General features: G+C 51.7%; 2 protein-coding genes across 3 annotated transcripts; one reads left to right on the top strand and one right to left on the bottom strand.

Moving 5' to 3' along the window:
* Positions 1-15: 15 nt before the first annotated feature.
* On the bottom strand, positions 16-5,195 carry Tp53i13 (tumor protein p53 inducible protein 13). 2 transcript variants are annotated; one of them, XM_021175655.3, is made up of 7 exons: positions 4,986-5,195; positions 4,723-4,791; positions 4,478-4,519; positions 1,687-1,815; positions 990-1,187; positions 371-905; positions 16-292 (listed from the first exon to the last, which is right to left on the bottom strand). In XM_021175655.3, the coding sequence occupies exons 1-7, from the start codon at positions 5,055-5,057 to the stop codon at positions 180-182; spliced, it is 1,158 nt and encodes a 385-aa protein (XP_021031314.1). In that variant the 5' UTR covers positions 5,058-5,195; the 3' UTR covers positions 16-179. The 2 variants fall into 2 exon arrangements, with proteins under 2 accessions (XP_021031314.1, XP_085685932.1); XM_085829806.1 differs by having other exon boundaries at positions 4,493-4,519.
* Positions 5,196-6,885: 1,690 nt separating this feature from the next.
* On the top strand, positions 6,886-13,988 carry Abhd15 (abhydrolase domain containing 15). Its single transcript, XM_021176470.3, has 2 exons — positions 6,886-7,854; positions 10,108-13,988. The coding sequence occupies exons 1-2, from the start codon at positions 7,001-7,003 to the stop codon at positions 10,625-10,627; spliced, it is 1,374 nt and encodes a 457-aa protein (XP_021032129.1). The 5' UTR covers positions 6,886-7,000; the 3' UTR covers positions 10,628-13,988.
* The last annotated feature ends 1,931 nt before the right edge of the window (positions 13,989-15,919 follow it).

Genomic DNA, 15,919 nt, shown 5'->3' with positions numbered 1-15,919 from the left:
GACTCTCCCAAAGACTCCGAATTCTACTAAAATAATTTAATTAGAAACAGGAATTTGTATCAGGAAAGCTACAGGGCTACTCTTCCAGGAACCAGGTGAAGCCTCCAGGGCCTCGGCCCGCCGCCAGGGGGCGCTTGCGGACGGCCCACGTGGCAGCGGTCGCAGAAGGGCGGAGCCGCTCAGTCCGAGCTCTCCGAATCAGGGCCACTATCCGGTGTGGGTGGGAGCAGGGGCCTTCTGCGAGACCGCTTGATCCGGCGCGAAGGCAAAGGCAACCTCCGTTTCAGGATAGCTGTGGGAAGGTGAGAGGTCAAGGGCAAGGAATTCCAGCGATTGGGCGCACCAGAAAGGGGGGGGGGGCTCTTCTCACCAGCCACGGTGTCCTGGCTGTCTGCTGTGGGCCCCCAATAGATACTCTCGCTCCTGCGGAAATTCCGGTGCAGTCGCGTGCAAAGTGTGGCCAAGGTGAGCAGGACCAGCAGGAAGGTCAGGGCCATGGCAGCCCAAGCCGCCTCTTCAGTACGTGGAGTTGGCCCTCGGGCTACCCGGGGAGGCACTGCGGCCCGAGGAGCTGGGGAAACCTGACCCGGACAGGTACAACCTCCAGGGTTGCCTTGCCCACTGGGCATCTGAGCCTCTGTCCTGGACCTACCATTGCCTCCAGGTCCCCCAGTCGTTAAGGAGACCGGGGCCACAGATGAGGTTCCCAAAGTCGGCTGCTGGGCCTTCAGGCTCTGTGAAGAGGCCAAGGAAACCCTCAGGCCTGAGGGAGTGGATTGGAGACCAAGGGCAGCCCGGAGACCCCTTCTCTTGACAACACTGATCGAGGACCGCCCGGATCCTCTAGATGTCACCTGTGCACCAGGAGGTCGCCAGCTCCGCAGAGCAAAAGCCAGAGTCGGGGCCTAAGGAGAAGAGAAAAGGACTCAGCCCCTACTCTCTATTACCCCAATACTCTTGCCAGCAAGCCTGGTCCCAGCACCCCTCACCTGTACACACCGTCTCCCACACAGCTTCCCTCTTCTGGAGGCTGGCATCGTGGGAGTGGGCCCAAAAAGATGGTCAGAGAGAAACCACACACTCTTTCTCTGCTTCCGCCGCCGCTGCCTCTTCAGCCAGTAGGCAACCCAAGCTGGCTCTATCCATGCCAGCTCCAGTGCGGTCCCCCATGCTGTCAGCACCAAGGGCTATGAAAGAAGGTGATGTAGAGCTAAGATGGAAGAAGACCCTGAGTTTTCCTTCCTCTGCCCATAGTGCCTTGCCCTTCTGTAGCACAACTCCCTGGTTTTTGGTGGGGGGAAGGGGAAGAGACAGGTTCTCGCTGTTCTAGAATTCAATATGTAGACCAGGCTGGCCTCAAACTCAGAAATCTGCCTGCTTTTGCCTCTAGAGGACTTGATTAAAGATGGTGGCCACCAAGCCCAGGTTTTTTGTTGTTTGTTTTGAGGTTTGTTTTTTGCTTTTTTTTTTTTTTACATTTTTGTTTTGTTGTTTTTTGAGACAGGGTTCCTCTGTGTAGCCCTGGCTGTCCTGGAACTCACTTTGTAGACCAGGCTGGCCTCGAACTCAGAAATCTACCTGCCTCTGCCTCCCAAGTGCTGGGATTAAAGGCGTGCGCCACCACGCCCGGCTTTTTTACATTTTTTATTTCTTTTTCTTTTAGCACATCTTTCACTAACCACTTACCCGGTCCCAAGTGAGACTGAAGTCAGGAATGAGTGTGGGCTTAGCCACATACACATGGGCCAAGAGTGCAAGCTGGAGCTTCAGCCAGGGGTGGGCACAGGGGTGGTAGAAGAAGGTGACACCCTCAGCCTGGAGGAAAGGCAGAGATATCAGACCAGGCCCAGCCCCCTCCCAGAGAATCACAACTTCTCCTATCGTAGGTGCCAGGATAAGGAGGTTACCAGGAAGTGCCCGTCCACTTCCAGGAAAAGGCAAAGGGTCTGGAGTACTGAGATGTACTCCTTTCTAATTCACCTCTCTTCTCCATCAAGTGCACCCCCCCAAAAAAAATGCACCTCTGGGCAAGACCGAATGGCTGAGTAACCCCATTAGACTCCATACATGCTCCCTAGCCCCCACACATGGTGCTGGGGATCCCACTGGCCCTCGTCCCTGGCCCTCAGACCCCCTGCATCTGGAGGTATAGGTTGTGAGCTGTCACGTGAGTACTGGGAACAGACTCTGGAAGAGCAGCGGAAGCTCTTAACCACTGAGCTGTGTCTCCAGCCCAGTGAGAATGAGGCTTCAGCTGTATCTCTGTGCATCAGTGGCTCTACAAGTCCCAGCCCTAGGCTCTGCCCCTCGGATGAAGACCAGGTCTTCTACTTCTCGATCTAATCCTCGGGCTCTCCCAGGAGTGTCCAGACACACTCGACTGCACAAGCCCAGGGTAGGAGCATTTCGTCAGTCTTTATTCTGAGTTGACCTGTGCTGGGTGCTATAAAAGACACCAAAAGAGAACTCCCAGGCCTTGAGGAATGTATAAGAGACTCAAGGAAAGCTAGGTGTGATCATGTACACCTGGGATCCCAGCCATTTGGAACATAAGATTGAAAGTTCAAGGCCAGACCAGGGTACACAGTAAATACCGGGCCAGCTTAGGCTAGGTGAGCCCACCTCTAAAGACCATGGAGTAGGGGGAGAGAAATTCAGGGAAGTAAAAACTGATACAACTCAAACCGAGGTGTAGGGGTGTGTGTGTGTGTGTGTGTGTGTGTGTGAGAGAGAGAGAGAGAGAAAGGGAGAGGGAGAGAGATGGGCTGGGGGGATCTGGGGAGTGGAGGTGGAGGTTCTAGGAATCTGAACCCACACTAACACTCTACCAGCAAGCTCGATCCTCAACTTTCGTTTCACTTTTCTCCCCTTAAGTTTAAAAACAGAGTCAGTCTCACAACATTGTCCAGGCTGGCCTTGAGTTCATGTTTATCCTCCTGCCTCAGCCTCCCGAGTAGCTCAGAGTATAAAAGTCTACGCCACCATGTCCAGATAGCTCAGTTAACTGTAAGAGGATGGGATAAAGGCAGACAAGGTATGAGGGAAAGGGATGCTGTGACTTCTGCTGGGCCAGGGTGTGAAGCTGTGGGTTTCAGATCCTGATAGGCTGGGAGTAGAAAATAAACCAGAGAAAAGAAGGTAGGTATCTCGAGGAAATGAGCCTGAATTCACATGTGTGGTGAGGGCCTGTGATGATGGAGATAAACGAATCAAGGAATCAGATGAAGATTACGTAAGTCTTAAGTCAGACGGGAAATCAGCCACAACAGGTGGATTGTAAACATAACTAAAAATAAGTAAATCATAAAGTCAGATGAATTCTGAACAATGAAATAACTGAAAGAGAAGAATTACATGCAACAAAGAGACAGCCATGTCTGATGGTGTACCTGCTGTAATCCTAGCCCTTCACCGGGCAGGGAGATCAGAGCTTTAAGGCCATTCTTGGAGGGGGCTGGAGAGATGGCTCATCGGTTAAGAGCTCAATCCCAGCAACCACATGGTGGTATGAGATCTGACACCCTCTTCTGGAGTGTCTTACATACACTACAGTGTACTTACATATAATAATAAATAAATCTTTAAAAAAACACACACACAGTAAAAATAAATAAGATCATTCTTGGCTATAGAACAAGGTTGAAACCAGTTTGGGCTACATGAGACCCTGTGTCAGAAAGAGAGGAGGAGGGCTGGAGACACAGCTCAGTGGTTAAGAGCTTTTGCTCCTCTTCTAGAGGCTCAGTGCCCGGTACTCACATGACAGCTCACAACCTATACCTCCAAATCCATCTCTTCTGAATATACAAACACACAGGCCTCAGGCAGTGGCACAGGGTTTTAATCCCAGGACTCTGGAGGCAAAGACAAGTGGATGTCTGTGAGTTCAAGGCCAGCCAGGTCTACAGAGTGAGTTCCAAGACAGTCAATGCTACATGAAGAAATGCTATCTTAAAAAAATCAAAAAACCAAAACTAACCAAAGTTAACAACAACAACAAAAATACCCCACAGGCAAAATTCATACCCATAAAATAAATATAAACAATTTTTAAAAGAGCATTCATAAAAATTGAACTGTTTAGAACACATTAAAGCACACATTGCTAACATGATATAGTGTTTTGCAATCCAAGCACTATTCACTCACTTCTCAAAGCTGAAGGGACAGAATGCCATCTCTTGCAGAAAATCAGAGCCAAGAAAGACAAGAGAATCCAAATCACACCAGCATTGGGATATAGGTGGTTTTTGCTACCTTCAGAATAACTTGGAGTTACTTGCCATGCATCTAGCTACTCAACAGAACCCCTGACCCCGCACTACCGATCTGCCCTGGGACTGGCAAGTGGAAGCCTCACCTCTTTCTACACAAAGTGGTAAGGAATGGACTGAGAGCCAAGATAGATAGAGGTAGAGTGCGAGGCACAGTCTGCCTCCAGGGAAGGCTCCCAAGATGGGCTACGGGTTGTACTTACCTGTCCTTGGCTCACCTGTGTGTAAGTCACTCTTGGTAACACCTACACATGGGAAAAGAAGAGAGCAGCTGGGGACCTCGTGTTGGGTGTGAAGAAGAGGACAACCAGCCCCAAGCCCTGGGCTGAGATGAAGACGCTGGAGACTGAGGGCAGGAGAAACCAACAGATGTCCCAATCGGGCGACCACCGAGGGTGCAGCGAGGCCGTTCATACCCTTCTCGTCCTCGGCCCTACAGGGTTCCTACCTGTGGAGGCACAGGCCAAAGGCCTTCGGGACAAGGGGTTCCTGCCTCCTCCGCCGGCTCAGCCACCACCTGTGGGTCCAAGGCGAAGAGCTGGGCGTTGGCCTCTGCGAGGGCCCCGCCCTTTCGGTTCCAGGAGTAGAGGCGCGGACGGATGGAGGGGCCTCCGAATCCCCTCGCGCGCGCCACTCTTTCCAGGACAAAGTTGAAGCAAAGCGCTTTGAGATTCCCCCGGCCAAGACCTTACCCGGAGCCGGTCGCCTTACCTCGCGAAGACTCAGGAGCCCCACCAGGGCTACCAGAAGCAACCGGGGCGGAGGTGGAGGAGGAGGAACCATTTCAGCTGGGCCAGCAGTCCCGCCAACCAACTAGCTGCAGCGCCACTCGCTCGCGCGCGCCCGCGACCCCGCGCCGCTAGCGCGCCCACGTAGACCGCGGCTCGCGCACTGCCTTGCTCCCTCCTCGCCCGACCTCGTGCCCCGCCCCGCCTACCGCCAGGCCCGCCCCCGCCCCGCCCCTCCCACCGCCAGGCCCGCCCCCGCCCGCTGCCAGTCCGGCGCAGGCGTCCTGAACCCAAAGCCGGAAAAGTTAGTCGCCAAGGATCTCCTGGTCTCCAAACCCACGGAACCACCTCCCTCGACCGAGATGCGTCCCGGCGCGTTTGTGCGACCACCAGAGCGCAACTGTATCGCCTGAGTAGAATCTTGGAACGCCGCAAAGGGCAGGAAGCGAGATCCTTAAGGGCCGGGTGACCCAGGCGGAGACTTGTGTGCTCTTTTGGCAAACCCGCTCAACACGGAATTATGAAATCCTAGCTGTCCCAGAGAGAGGGTCCCGGCTCTAGCGCTTCGCCTTCACGTTGCTCCAGTCCTCCTCTCGCTAATAATAAGAACTGAGCCCCGAGCTGTTTGGGAGAGTCTTAGGCCCAGAAGCCCCAAGAAGCCAGAGCTCTCTTGATTCCTGCTCTCCTTTGCCCAAGGAAACACTGGTCCGAGGAGCTACAGTGCTCAGCTCGGCCTCCCTTGCAAGGGAGCGCTACAATGGAAACGAGAACCCAGTTAAGGGTTGACGCCCAATCAAAAGTTTGAAACAGGCCTGCGAGATGGCTCAGTGGGAAACGGTGCTGACCGCCAGCCTGACGTCCAGAATTTAATCTGTGGACCTAAGTGATTGAAGGAGGGACCTGATTCCCACAGATTGTCCTCTGACCTAGACACACACACATACACACACCCCTAAACAAATCTTTTTAGGTTCGAAATACATCAAAAAATAGTTATTTCAGGCCTCTTCGATGTGCCCGGACGTATTCACCCACCCCTGCAGAAATGACCAGATTTTGATCTGACCTAAAGAACCACAGTGTACCTCTCTACCAAAGCCCCACCGCGGGGCTAAGCATCCCTTAATCCTCTCCCTCAACTTATTCGGCCAGACTCGAGACTCTTTCCTTTCCTACAGTCCTTCCTGATAAACAGTGGAGACGCCTAACTCTTGGAAAGCGTCCTTGGAGGGTGGGCTGGGAAGGCCACAAGTGTCTACCGGCTAGTGCCCGGATGCCCTCCAGAGAAACGACAGCCACCTCCCTCAAACTCGTGGTCAGGGTCAGATGCTTCAGTCTGCCTCTGGCCAGGTGCAGAGTCCCAGCCCTGCTGAATTATCGCCCAGTTGCTGGTCCTGGCTAGGCGGCAGGGCCAGGCGAAGGAGAGAGATACACGTCTCTAGCTGCAAAGGCAGCATCGAGTGGGGAAAGTGAAGCTAGCGAGGGATCAGCGCTTTGCTCCCTTCTTGCTTTTTTGCTACTCCTCAATAGCGGATCCTGAGGGTGCAGTGACCCAGGGTCTCCCCTGGAGCCAGACTTCATTGAGGGCAAGGGTAGAAGCTGGCACCTCACGTTCACCCAGGCCTCCAGCCTCACCCCCTCCCCAATCCTTTCCTAGCACTCCTCCTTATTCCGCTCTCTCTGGTTGGCCCTCAGGTCCCCGCTCCCCCTTTGTGGCCCGGCTCTCTTTCACCCTCTGCTCCGGCTTGTCGCAATCGCTGTACAAAGGGCTGGGGGCGGGAGTGGGAGGTGGGGGCGGGCGAGGGGAGCTCGACCCGAACTGGCTGTCTCCTCCTGACCGCGACCAATCCGGAGCGCGCGCGCCCTCTTGCTTGGGAGGACTCTTGACAGCCACGGGCGGCCGGGCGGAGCCGCGCGGGCAGAGCGAGGAGCCCGACGAGGGGACAGCTCCGCTCCCCGCAGCCCAGTGCCTCCCTCCGGGGACAGTCCTGCCAGGCCATGCCTCCGTGGGCGGCCGCTCTAGCGCTGCTGCTGGCGGCGCTCGCCTTGCTCCTCCTGCGCCCCTGGAAGCGCGCTGTCGGAGCGCGAACCTCGGTCCGGGACCACGAGGAGCAGGAGGTGGCGAGCGGAGGCCCCGCGGATCAGTTGAGCGACCGGCGCGAAGCGCTCCCCGGAGGCTGCAGCCTCATTTGCAAGCCGTCGGCGCTGGCCCAGTGCCTGCTGCGCGCTCTGCGACGCTCGGCGGCGCTGGAACCCAGCCCCCGCTCCTGGCTGTCGGGGCCCCACCTGCAGACCTTCTGCCACTTCATCCTGCCTGTCGGGCCCGGGCCTGAGCTAGCCCGTGAGTACCTGCAGCTGGCAGATGATGGGCTGGTGGCTCTGGATTGGGTCATAGGACCTTGTGCCAGGGGCCGCCGGGTCACCAACCCTGGGAGCCTCCCTCCAGTGCTGTTGGTAATCCCCAATGCATGGGGACGCCTCACTCGCAATGTACTGGGGCTGTGCCTGCTCGCCCTGGAGCGCGGCTACTACCCGGTCATCTTCCATCGCCGCGGCCACCACGGTTGCCCGCTAGTCAGCCCCAGACTACAGCCTTTCGGGGACCCGTCCGACCTCAAGGAGGCGGTGACTTACATTCGCTTCCGACACCCGGCGGCCCCCCTGTTCGCGGTGAGCGAGGGTTCAGGGTCCGCGCTGCTGCTGTCCTACTTGGGGGAGTGCGGCTCCTCTAGCTATGTGACTGGCGCCGCCTGCATCTCGCCAGTGCTACGCTGTCGCGAGTGGTTCGAGGCTGGCTTACCTTGGCCCTATGAACGTGGGTTCTTGCTGCACCAGAAAATCGCTCTCAGCAGGTGGGTAACGGGAATAGAAGTCTACAGCTCTGCCTGGTATGGGAACAGAGCTTTGTGGGTAGGTTGGGGCAAAGTTCTCACAAGGTTTCCAAAGCTGTTCAAACCCTATAATTGACATAGAGCCAGGAAAGTGGGTTTCAAAGCCATATTAGCCCCAGGGCCTCCAAGAGGGCCCCATCAGTTCATCTCAGTCGCAGGTGTCCTAGCAACCGGTGGGCAGCAGAGGCCTGCACCTGGCATTTACCACTTAGTCCATAGCTAGATAGGTCAGCAAACAGGGCTCTGGAAGCAATTGCGGCCGATTATCTGTCCAGAGTGTTTACCTTCAGACTCTGAGCCAGGAGGTGGCAGGAATGAGAGATGTACAGCCTTTGGCTTATTAAAATCCTTCAATCTGACAGATGTTTTACATATTTCTAGGTGAGTACACAACACTTATTCCTGTGTTTGTTCTTTCTGAGTCAAGGTCTCATACAACTCAGGCTGCACAGCTGAGGGTGTGTGTCCCTGAACTCCAGACCCTCAGCCTTCACCTCCTAAGTGCCGAGATTACAGGCATCAGACACTGCATACATTAAAACAAATAAACAAACAAACAAACAAAAAACAGACCTCCAGAGGGAGAACACCAGGCAAGACTGTTCCACAGAAACCACTTGAATGACATTTCCAGTCTTTCCTAAGAGATGGCAAAAATGAGGTCAGAGGCATTCTGGCAACAAATAGGAAAACCCAGGACATGGGGTCAAGCCTGACTGGGGTCAAATCCTGACCTTACAGGGAGTCAGCCAGCCCCTTTAAGGCTTGCTCCCCTTTCAGCTGAGTAGAGTTAATAACACCTCTGCAGGTGCTGTGCCCATTACATGAAAGCACAGGACCCTGACCTGCCGACCAGAACTCTTTCTCTTTCTTTTTCTTTCTTTCTTTTTTTTTTCCTTTGCTATTTTACCTCCTCCTATTTTGCAAAGGTCAAATCCTGAGGCTTAACGAGAGGTGCTGCCATGGCAACTCAGAGGTTTGCTCCAGGGACAGGGTACTCTAGTCTACTTAACTGCCTGCCATAGTTTGCACTCCAAAATGACCACCTTCAGCATGTCCCATAGCCTCAAGCCAGAAAGTTGGGCGAGGTAAATGGAGACGAAACCAGGGCCTTCAGGAACTGCCCTTGCCGTGGAAATCTGGGGCTGGAAACTCACACACAATTCTAAAGTCAACTGTCAGGATTGATTAATCTACCTAAAGGACCGAACTGCCTACTCCCACCTCCTTGTGACCCTTTCAGGCCCTCCCCAGGGAGCTAAGAGGTCCCTTTTCCCACTTCAGGAGTTTGCAGGCCCCTATTTAGGAGACCATCTACTAGACTGATTGTAGTCCCAGTTGTTTTCCCTGCTGCCAAGCACTTGCTAGGAGTGCATGCCCCGGGTGTCGGTGTCCCCGACCAAGGTCACACCACCAGGCATGTTCATCAACCTAAAAACACACAGGCAATGAATGGAATAAAACAGTGGTAAATTGTGGGAGAGGGAGAGGTATCAGCCCCTAGTCTGGATTGTCTGAAACAGTGAGTTCTCTCTGGAGGAGCCTCAGAGGAGACAGGTCATGAATTCATTGCAAAAGGTCAGAAGTTGAGGTTACAGGGAGCGCTATCCCTGGTCAACAGCTGAAAGTCAAATGTTATCCCTGGGATAAATGGTAGGGGTGTCAGAGAAGAAGTGATCATCCCTATGGAGAAGCCAAACCTCTGCATTATATCAGAAATCTTCTGATCTTACGTAATGGCCACAATATGAAAGGGGTTTGGGTGACCTGAAGGATGGCTCAGAGGTTAAGAGCACCTTTGCTTTTGCAGAGGATCCTGGTTCAACTCCCAGTACCCACATGGTGGCTCACAACCATCTTGTAGCTCCAGTTCCAGGGGAGCTTCTGATTTGCATGAGCACGTGGTACACACATGAAATAGGTCTTTAAAAGGGGCTGTGTTGTTTGCTCGTGTGTGGGGGGTGGGGGGGGTGGGGGTGGGGACTGTGTCTGAGAGACTGAGACTCATTGATAGTCATTGCCTGGAACTCACAGAGATCCACCCGGCCTCTGCCTCTTGACAGCTGAGATCAAAGACTCATGCTCTTTTCTGTATTTCAAGAGCTCAAAGTCTCTGTGGCTAGACTCTGGCCTGGGCACCGCCTCCGCAGTAACTTTGCCTGTCGTCTAACGTTCTGATTTCTCTATCCTGGTCTCTCATTCCCCTGTGGTCAGGTATGCCTCTGCCCTGGAGGACACAGTAGACACCGGCAAGCTCTTCAGGAGTGGCTCCCTGCGAGAGTTTGAGGAGACCCTGTTCTGTCACACCAAGAGTTGCCCCATCAGCTGGGATACCTACTGGGATCTCAACGACCCACTCCGGGATGTGGATGAGGCTGCGGTACCCGTGCTGTGCATCTGCAGTGCTGACGACCCGGTGTGTGGACCCCCAGACCACACTCTGCCTGCGGAACTCTTCCACAGCAACCCGTACTTCTTCCTGCTGCTCAGTCGCCGTGGAGGCCACTGTGGTTTCCTGCGCCCTGAGCCCTTGCCAGCATGGAGCCACGAGGTCATCTTGGAGTCCTTCAGGGCCCTGACTGAATTCTTCCGAATGGAAGAGAGAATGAAAGGGCTGAGCAGGCGCAGGACTTCATTTTTAGGGGGCCGGCGTCGCTGGGGAGGCCTGCAGAAGCGAGAGGTTTCTTCCAATCTGGAGGAGATTTTCAACTGGAAGCGTTCATACACCAGGTGAGGCTCTCGCCTGGGGAAGCCCCTGGACTTGTGAGAAAGACCCCCACAAGGTATCACAGCGAGGAGCGGGGAGCTCTGTGTCCCTCTCTTGCTAACTGGAGAAGGAACTTCACCCTGTGCTGCACTACCTTGAGAAGAATTGCCCTGGCTCTAAGAAACATTGCTCAGCCCTGAGCCACTATTTCCTGTCATCAAAGTCCCAAGCAGAATAGCAGCCCTGGCGAAGTCCATAGACCGGAGAGAAATTCTGGCTCACCCAGCTGGGAGTCCAGGCAGGATGAACTTATGAGAGTCAATGGGTGGTTCTGTCCCACATAAATAATCATCTTGGTGACTCTGTGTCTCGAGCTGGAGCCACTTGGTACAGAAAGGACAGGATGTTTGTGTCTCTGTCCCATTTCCCTCATGTGCTCTGCGGTTGGGGTTCTGCTCTGACTTGCATATCAGCAGCTGGGGAAGCAGGCTGTCGGTGGCCTAGCTCTCCCCTGGCTGAGAAGCCAGCAGAGGCAAGAGATGCTGGGCTGAGGCCAGGGTGGAAAGAGCTAGCAAGGGTAGAATGTATGTGTCTGTCCCTGCCTCTCATGGTAGATGGAAGCTCTGACCTAGGCCAGGCTCTCAAGCTGGTCCAGCCCGTCTCCTAAAAGTTATTTTAGGAGTAAGAGGTGCTATTCCCCAGGGTCTAAGGGTTCCATTAGATCATGGTTGTGGTAGCCAGGTTAGGCCAGATACACACACACCTTCAGTTCTGATCCTGGAGATTCCTCCAGAGAGCCGCAGCTGGCCAGATGTGTTCCTCCTGAAGGGTGGGCTTTCTCACAGTCAGTGGGAAGGATAGCAACCCTCACAATAGTGTCTGATCAGTTTTCTTCTGGTACTAGCTTCTTCTCCCTTTCCACAGCCAGGCAAGAGGTCTGGGAGCGGAGGGGAGAAACCCCGAGGGCTTAGTGAAGGGAATCCAACTATTTCTGAGTGTCTCACATTACAGCTTTGTCTGCTCAATTATTCAAAAGGCAGAAGCCTGTTTTCCGAACCCGTTCACTCAGCCACTAAGTGGGCATTTGGTTTTATGAGGAAGAATGCTGAAGGCCCAAGAACAGTAAGCCATAGCTCCCAGGATGACTTACATGGCTTGGGTTGGATTAAGCCTTTACAAATCATTTTGACAGCTAGACATCTGGATCCATATTGTTGTTAAGATTCAAAAATCTACCCTGAAGTTTTGTTTGTTATTTATTCATGGTGCCTGGGCCTCACTCACTAGGCAAACAAAACACTCTACCGCTGAGCTATACATCCAGTCCAGAAGTTATTTTTCAGTTTATCAGTGGGAAAGAAGTCACCTGTTTCTGACTTAAGGCAGCAAAACAGTTCGACAGAGACTCTCACAGTCAAAGGACAAGGATAGCACCCAGGTGTACTGGGACTCCCATCCCAAGGGTGGATAATCTGGTCCTCTCCAGTTTGGGGGTTGTTTGTTTGGGAGTTTTGTTTTGTTTTCTGCCTGGCCTGGAACTCACTATATAGCCCAGGCTGTCCTCAAGTACAGAGCTCCATCAGAGTACTGGAATTAAAGGCTTGTGCTAGCTATCCCACCGAGCCTTCTAATCTTGTTCTTTTAGAATAAGAATCAATGAACCTAGCTGGGCAGTGGTGGTGCACGCCTTTAATCCCAGCACTTGGGAGGCAGAAGCAGGCGGATCTCTGAGTTCGAGGCCAGCCTGGTCTACAGAGTGAGTTCCAGGACAGCCAGGGGAACACAGAGAAACCCTTTCTCGAAAAACCAAAAAAGAAAAAAAAAAAAAGGAATCAATGAAGTAACTCCAAGATATAATCCAGACAACATCCAGTCATCTAAGGCACATATCCTATTGTGAAAGAGGCTTTCCCCCTCTTCTCCACTTCTGGCCCCTCCCCCACACCCTCTTGTGGCATTCTTTCCTCCTTTCTGAGCAAGAGAAATGAAAAGGAACTGAACTCTAAAGAGGAAGCTGCCCTGTCGCTGGTGAACCACAGCCAAGGGTGGAAGGCTTGGGTGGGGGATGGCTGGCATATGGCCACCCACCCCTACTCCCACATCTGAAACAGTAGGGATTTCAGTTAATTAGGGTCCTGCTGTTCCGTATGTTATTGGATCCCTCAGAAATAATGGTAAGATGGGAAAAGAAGTAGTTCAACCCTAAGGCTTAAAGTGTCTCTAATGACAAAACTCTGGGCAATTTTTCTAGATCAGCTACTACAGGACCCATTTCTTCTAGAGAACACTTTTGTGAGAAAGTCTGGCTGGATTTTCCTTCCTTTCCTTTCCTTTCCTTTCCTTTCCTTTCCTTTCCTTTCCTTTCCTTTCCTTTCCTTTCCTTTCCTTTCCTTTCCTTTCCTTTCCTTTCCTTTCCTTTCCTTTCCTTCCTTTCTTTCTTTTTTTTTTTTTTTTTTTTTTTTTAATAGAAAAGCAAGCTTGCTAGGGAAGGGAGCACACAGACTTTATAGTAACTATTTTCTTCTTTTTTTGTGGAGCTGATGGTTAAACCCAGAGCCTTGCACAGATCAGACAGCCCTTTACCACAGAGCTCCACCCTCTACCCTGACATAGGTCTTGCAGTCCCCAGAGAAACGGCAGAGGAACTCTTGTTGAGGTTCTTTGGGCCCCAAGTCCCACTGATTTAACCCAAAACATTCCCTTCCTGCTCTTTACGTGGGCTATTTTCAGGGAGGGACTTATTTTTTGAGATGGCATCTCACAATAGAACATTGGCTGGCCTGCAATGCACTAGATAGACAAGACTGACCTCAGACTCACAGAAATCCCCCTGCTTCTGAATACTGGGGTTAAAAGTACATACCACCATGTCCAGCATAGGTGATTTACAAAAAGAAAACTGTGTCCATTACTATGCAGAGGCTAGGGGTAAAGGCTGAACACCGAGCTCAGCTGGTAGGGTGCTTACCCAGCATTCACGAGGCCCTGGACTCAGTCCTTAGCACTGCACGAACCAGTGTGAGGTGCACACTTATAAACCCAAGAGGTGGACGCAGGACCTTCAGAAGTTCAAGGTCTGGAGGAGCTAGAGAAAGTACCCAAGGAGCTGAAGGGGTCTACAACCCAATAGGTGGAACAACAATATGAACTAACCAGTACCCCCAGAGCTGTGTCTCTAGCTGCATATGTAGCAGAAGATGGCCTAGTCGGCCATCACTGGGAAGAGAGGCCCCTTGGTCTTACAAACTTTATATGCCCCAGTACAGGGGAACGCCAGGGCCAAGAAGTGGGAGTGGGTGGGTAGGGGAGCAGGGCCGGGGGAGGGTACAGGGAACTTTTGGGATAGCATTTGAAATGTAAATAAAGAAAATATTTAATGGAAAAAAAAGACGTTCAAGGTCATCATCTGCTACATACTGAGCTTGAGGTCAGCAAGTGCAACTTGAGTGAGACCTTACCTCAAAACAAAATAAAAAAAAAGCAAATCACACACACACACACACACACACAGTAGGGTAAAGTGTCATCTTTGCCAGAAAGTGTGGTTTCTGTTGAAGCTGGAAGGGTTGGGGTGACCCTGCCCTTCATCCAGATTGGGTCGCTTTGGGGAAACAGTTAATTGTGTGAGACCTAGGAGGAGACCCAGGCACCCTCACTCCCCTGAGAAAGCTCGGTTCTTTGAACAAGCTTTGCAAAAAAACAACAATGAAACAATGAAACAAATCCCAAGAAACGCCATGACTCTGCATGGTATCCTGTCACCCTGATCCTCCTGGTCCTCCTTCCTTCCCACCAACCTGTTGGTCTCTTCATTCCTCACAAGCCCCTCCAAAGGGCACAGGAAGATGAGCATGGGAAAGCAAAGACATCTTCAGGAGAGTTGGGACTGAGCAGAGCGCTGTGCTTTGCCTGTAATCCCAACACTTGGAAGTTAGAGACAGGAAGATCAGAAGCTCAAAGTCAGCCTCAGCTATATAACAAGCCAGGGCTATCTTGTCTCAAAAAATCCCCAAATAAGTAAATAATGTGAGAAAGAAATGGAGACAAAGTCCTCTGTGTCTCCCTGGGAATCAGAGTCCAGGAAGCAGACAATTGCTTGCCTCTGAAAGCCTTTTGGATTTCTGCTAAGTACTTACTGTTGATAGTGAGAATATGTTAGGGAGCTGGCTCAGTGGGCTCTGAGTCCAACAAGCACAAAGATCTGAGTGAGTTTGGATTGCCAGCACCCAGCTAAAAAGAAGGGCACAGAAGATGCCATCCTTATGTAAGCTCAGATCCTGAGGGCCTGGTGTGAAGGTGGAGTCCTAGAGCCTGATAACCAGTTTGACTAGTTGATCAGCAATGCCAGGTTCAGTGAAAGACCCTAGGTCAATGAGATGGGGCTGGAGACGTGGCTCAGCAGTTAAAAGTATTGGCTACTCTTCCAGATGACCAGTATTCAATCCCCAGCATCCACACAGCAGCTCACAACTGTCTGTAGCTCCAGTTTCAGGGGATCCAACACCCCCACAGGGACATACATGCAGGTAAAACACCAATCAATGCTCATAAAATAAAAATAAATAAATTATTTAAAAAATAAGATGGAGAACAACTGGGGAAGACACTTGATATTCATCACATTGATTCCATGTACATCTGCAAACATTTGCACACACACATGCACACACAAGTGCACAATATACATACCTACACCCGCACATATACACACACAGACCTGCACATGTGTACATGTACACACATACACCTGCATACATATGTTCATATATACATGTACACACCCATACCTGCACATGTGCATAAACATCTTCACATGATGTGTACAAGCACAAATATGTGCACACATACACTTGTACACATATGCTTATACATACATGCATACCCATATGCAGACACGCACACACCTGCACACATGTGTAAATGCACACAAGCAACATACATATCTACACATATGCATGCACATACATACACTGAACACATGTTTACATACATGTACACACATATTCACACCCACATACACCACACACACCTGCATGCACATACAAGTATACAAATGCACACACAACTGCACACACAACTGCACATATGAGTACATGTGAGCACACTCAACTGCATATACACATACCTATACACATATGTACATGTCTGTACACATATGTATATATACATGCACACAAATATACCAAATACACATGTGCACATACACAAATGCACAAACACATGTGCAAACACATACCTACACACATGTGTACAGAGACACACACATGCATACACACTGTACTAAGCTGTATGTACAGCTTTATGAGAACATAAAGACTT

Source organism: Mus caroli, unplaced genomic scaffold, assembly GCF_978045245.1.
Source record: "Mus caroli unplaced genomic scaffold, Mus_caroli_1 scaffold_13, whole genome shotgun sequence".
Taxonomy (NCBI): domain Eukaryota; kingdom Metazoa; phylum Chordata; class Mammalia; order Rodentia; family Muridae; genus Mus; species Mus caroli.
Note: the sequence above shows the minus strand (reverse complement) of the source record. Positions and strands in the feature narration are given on the sequence as shown.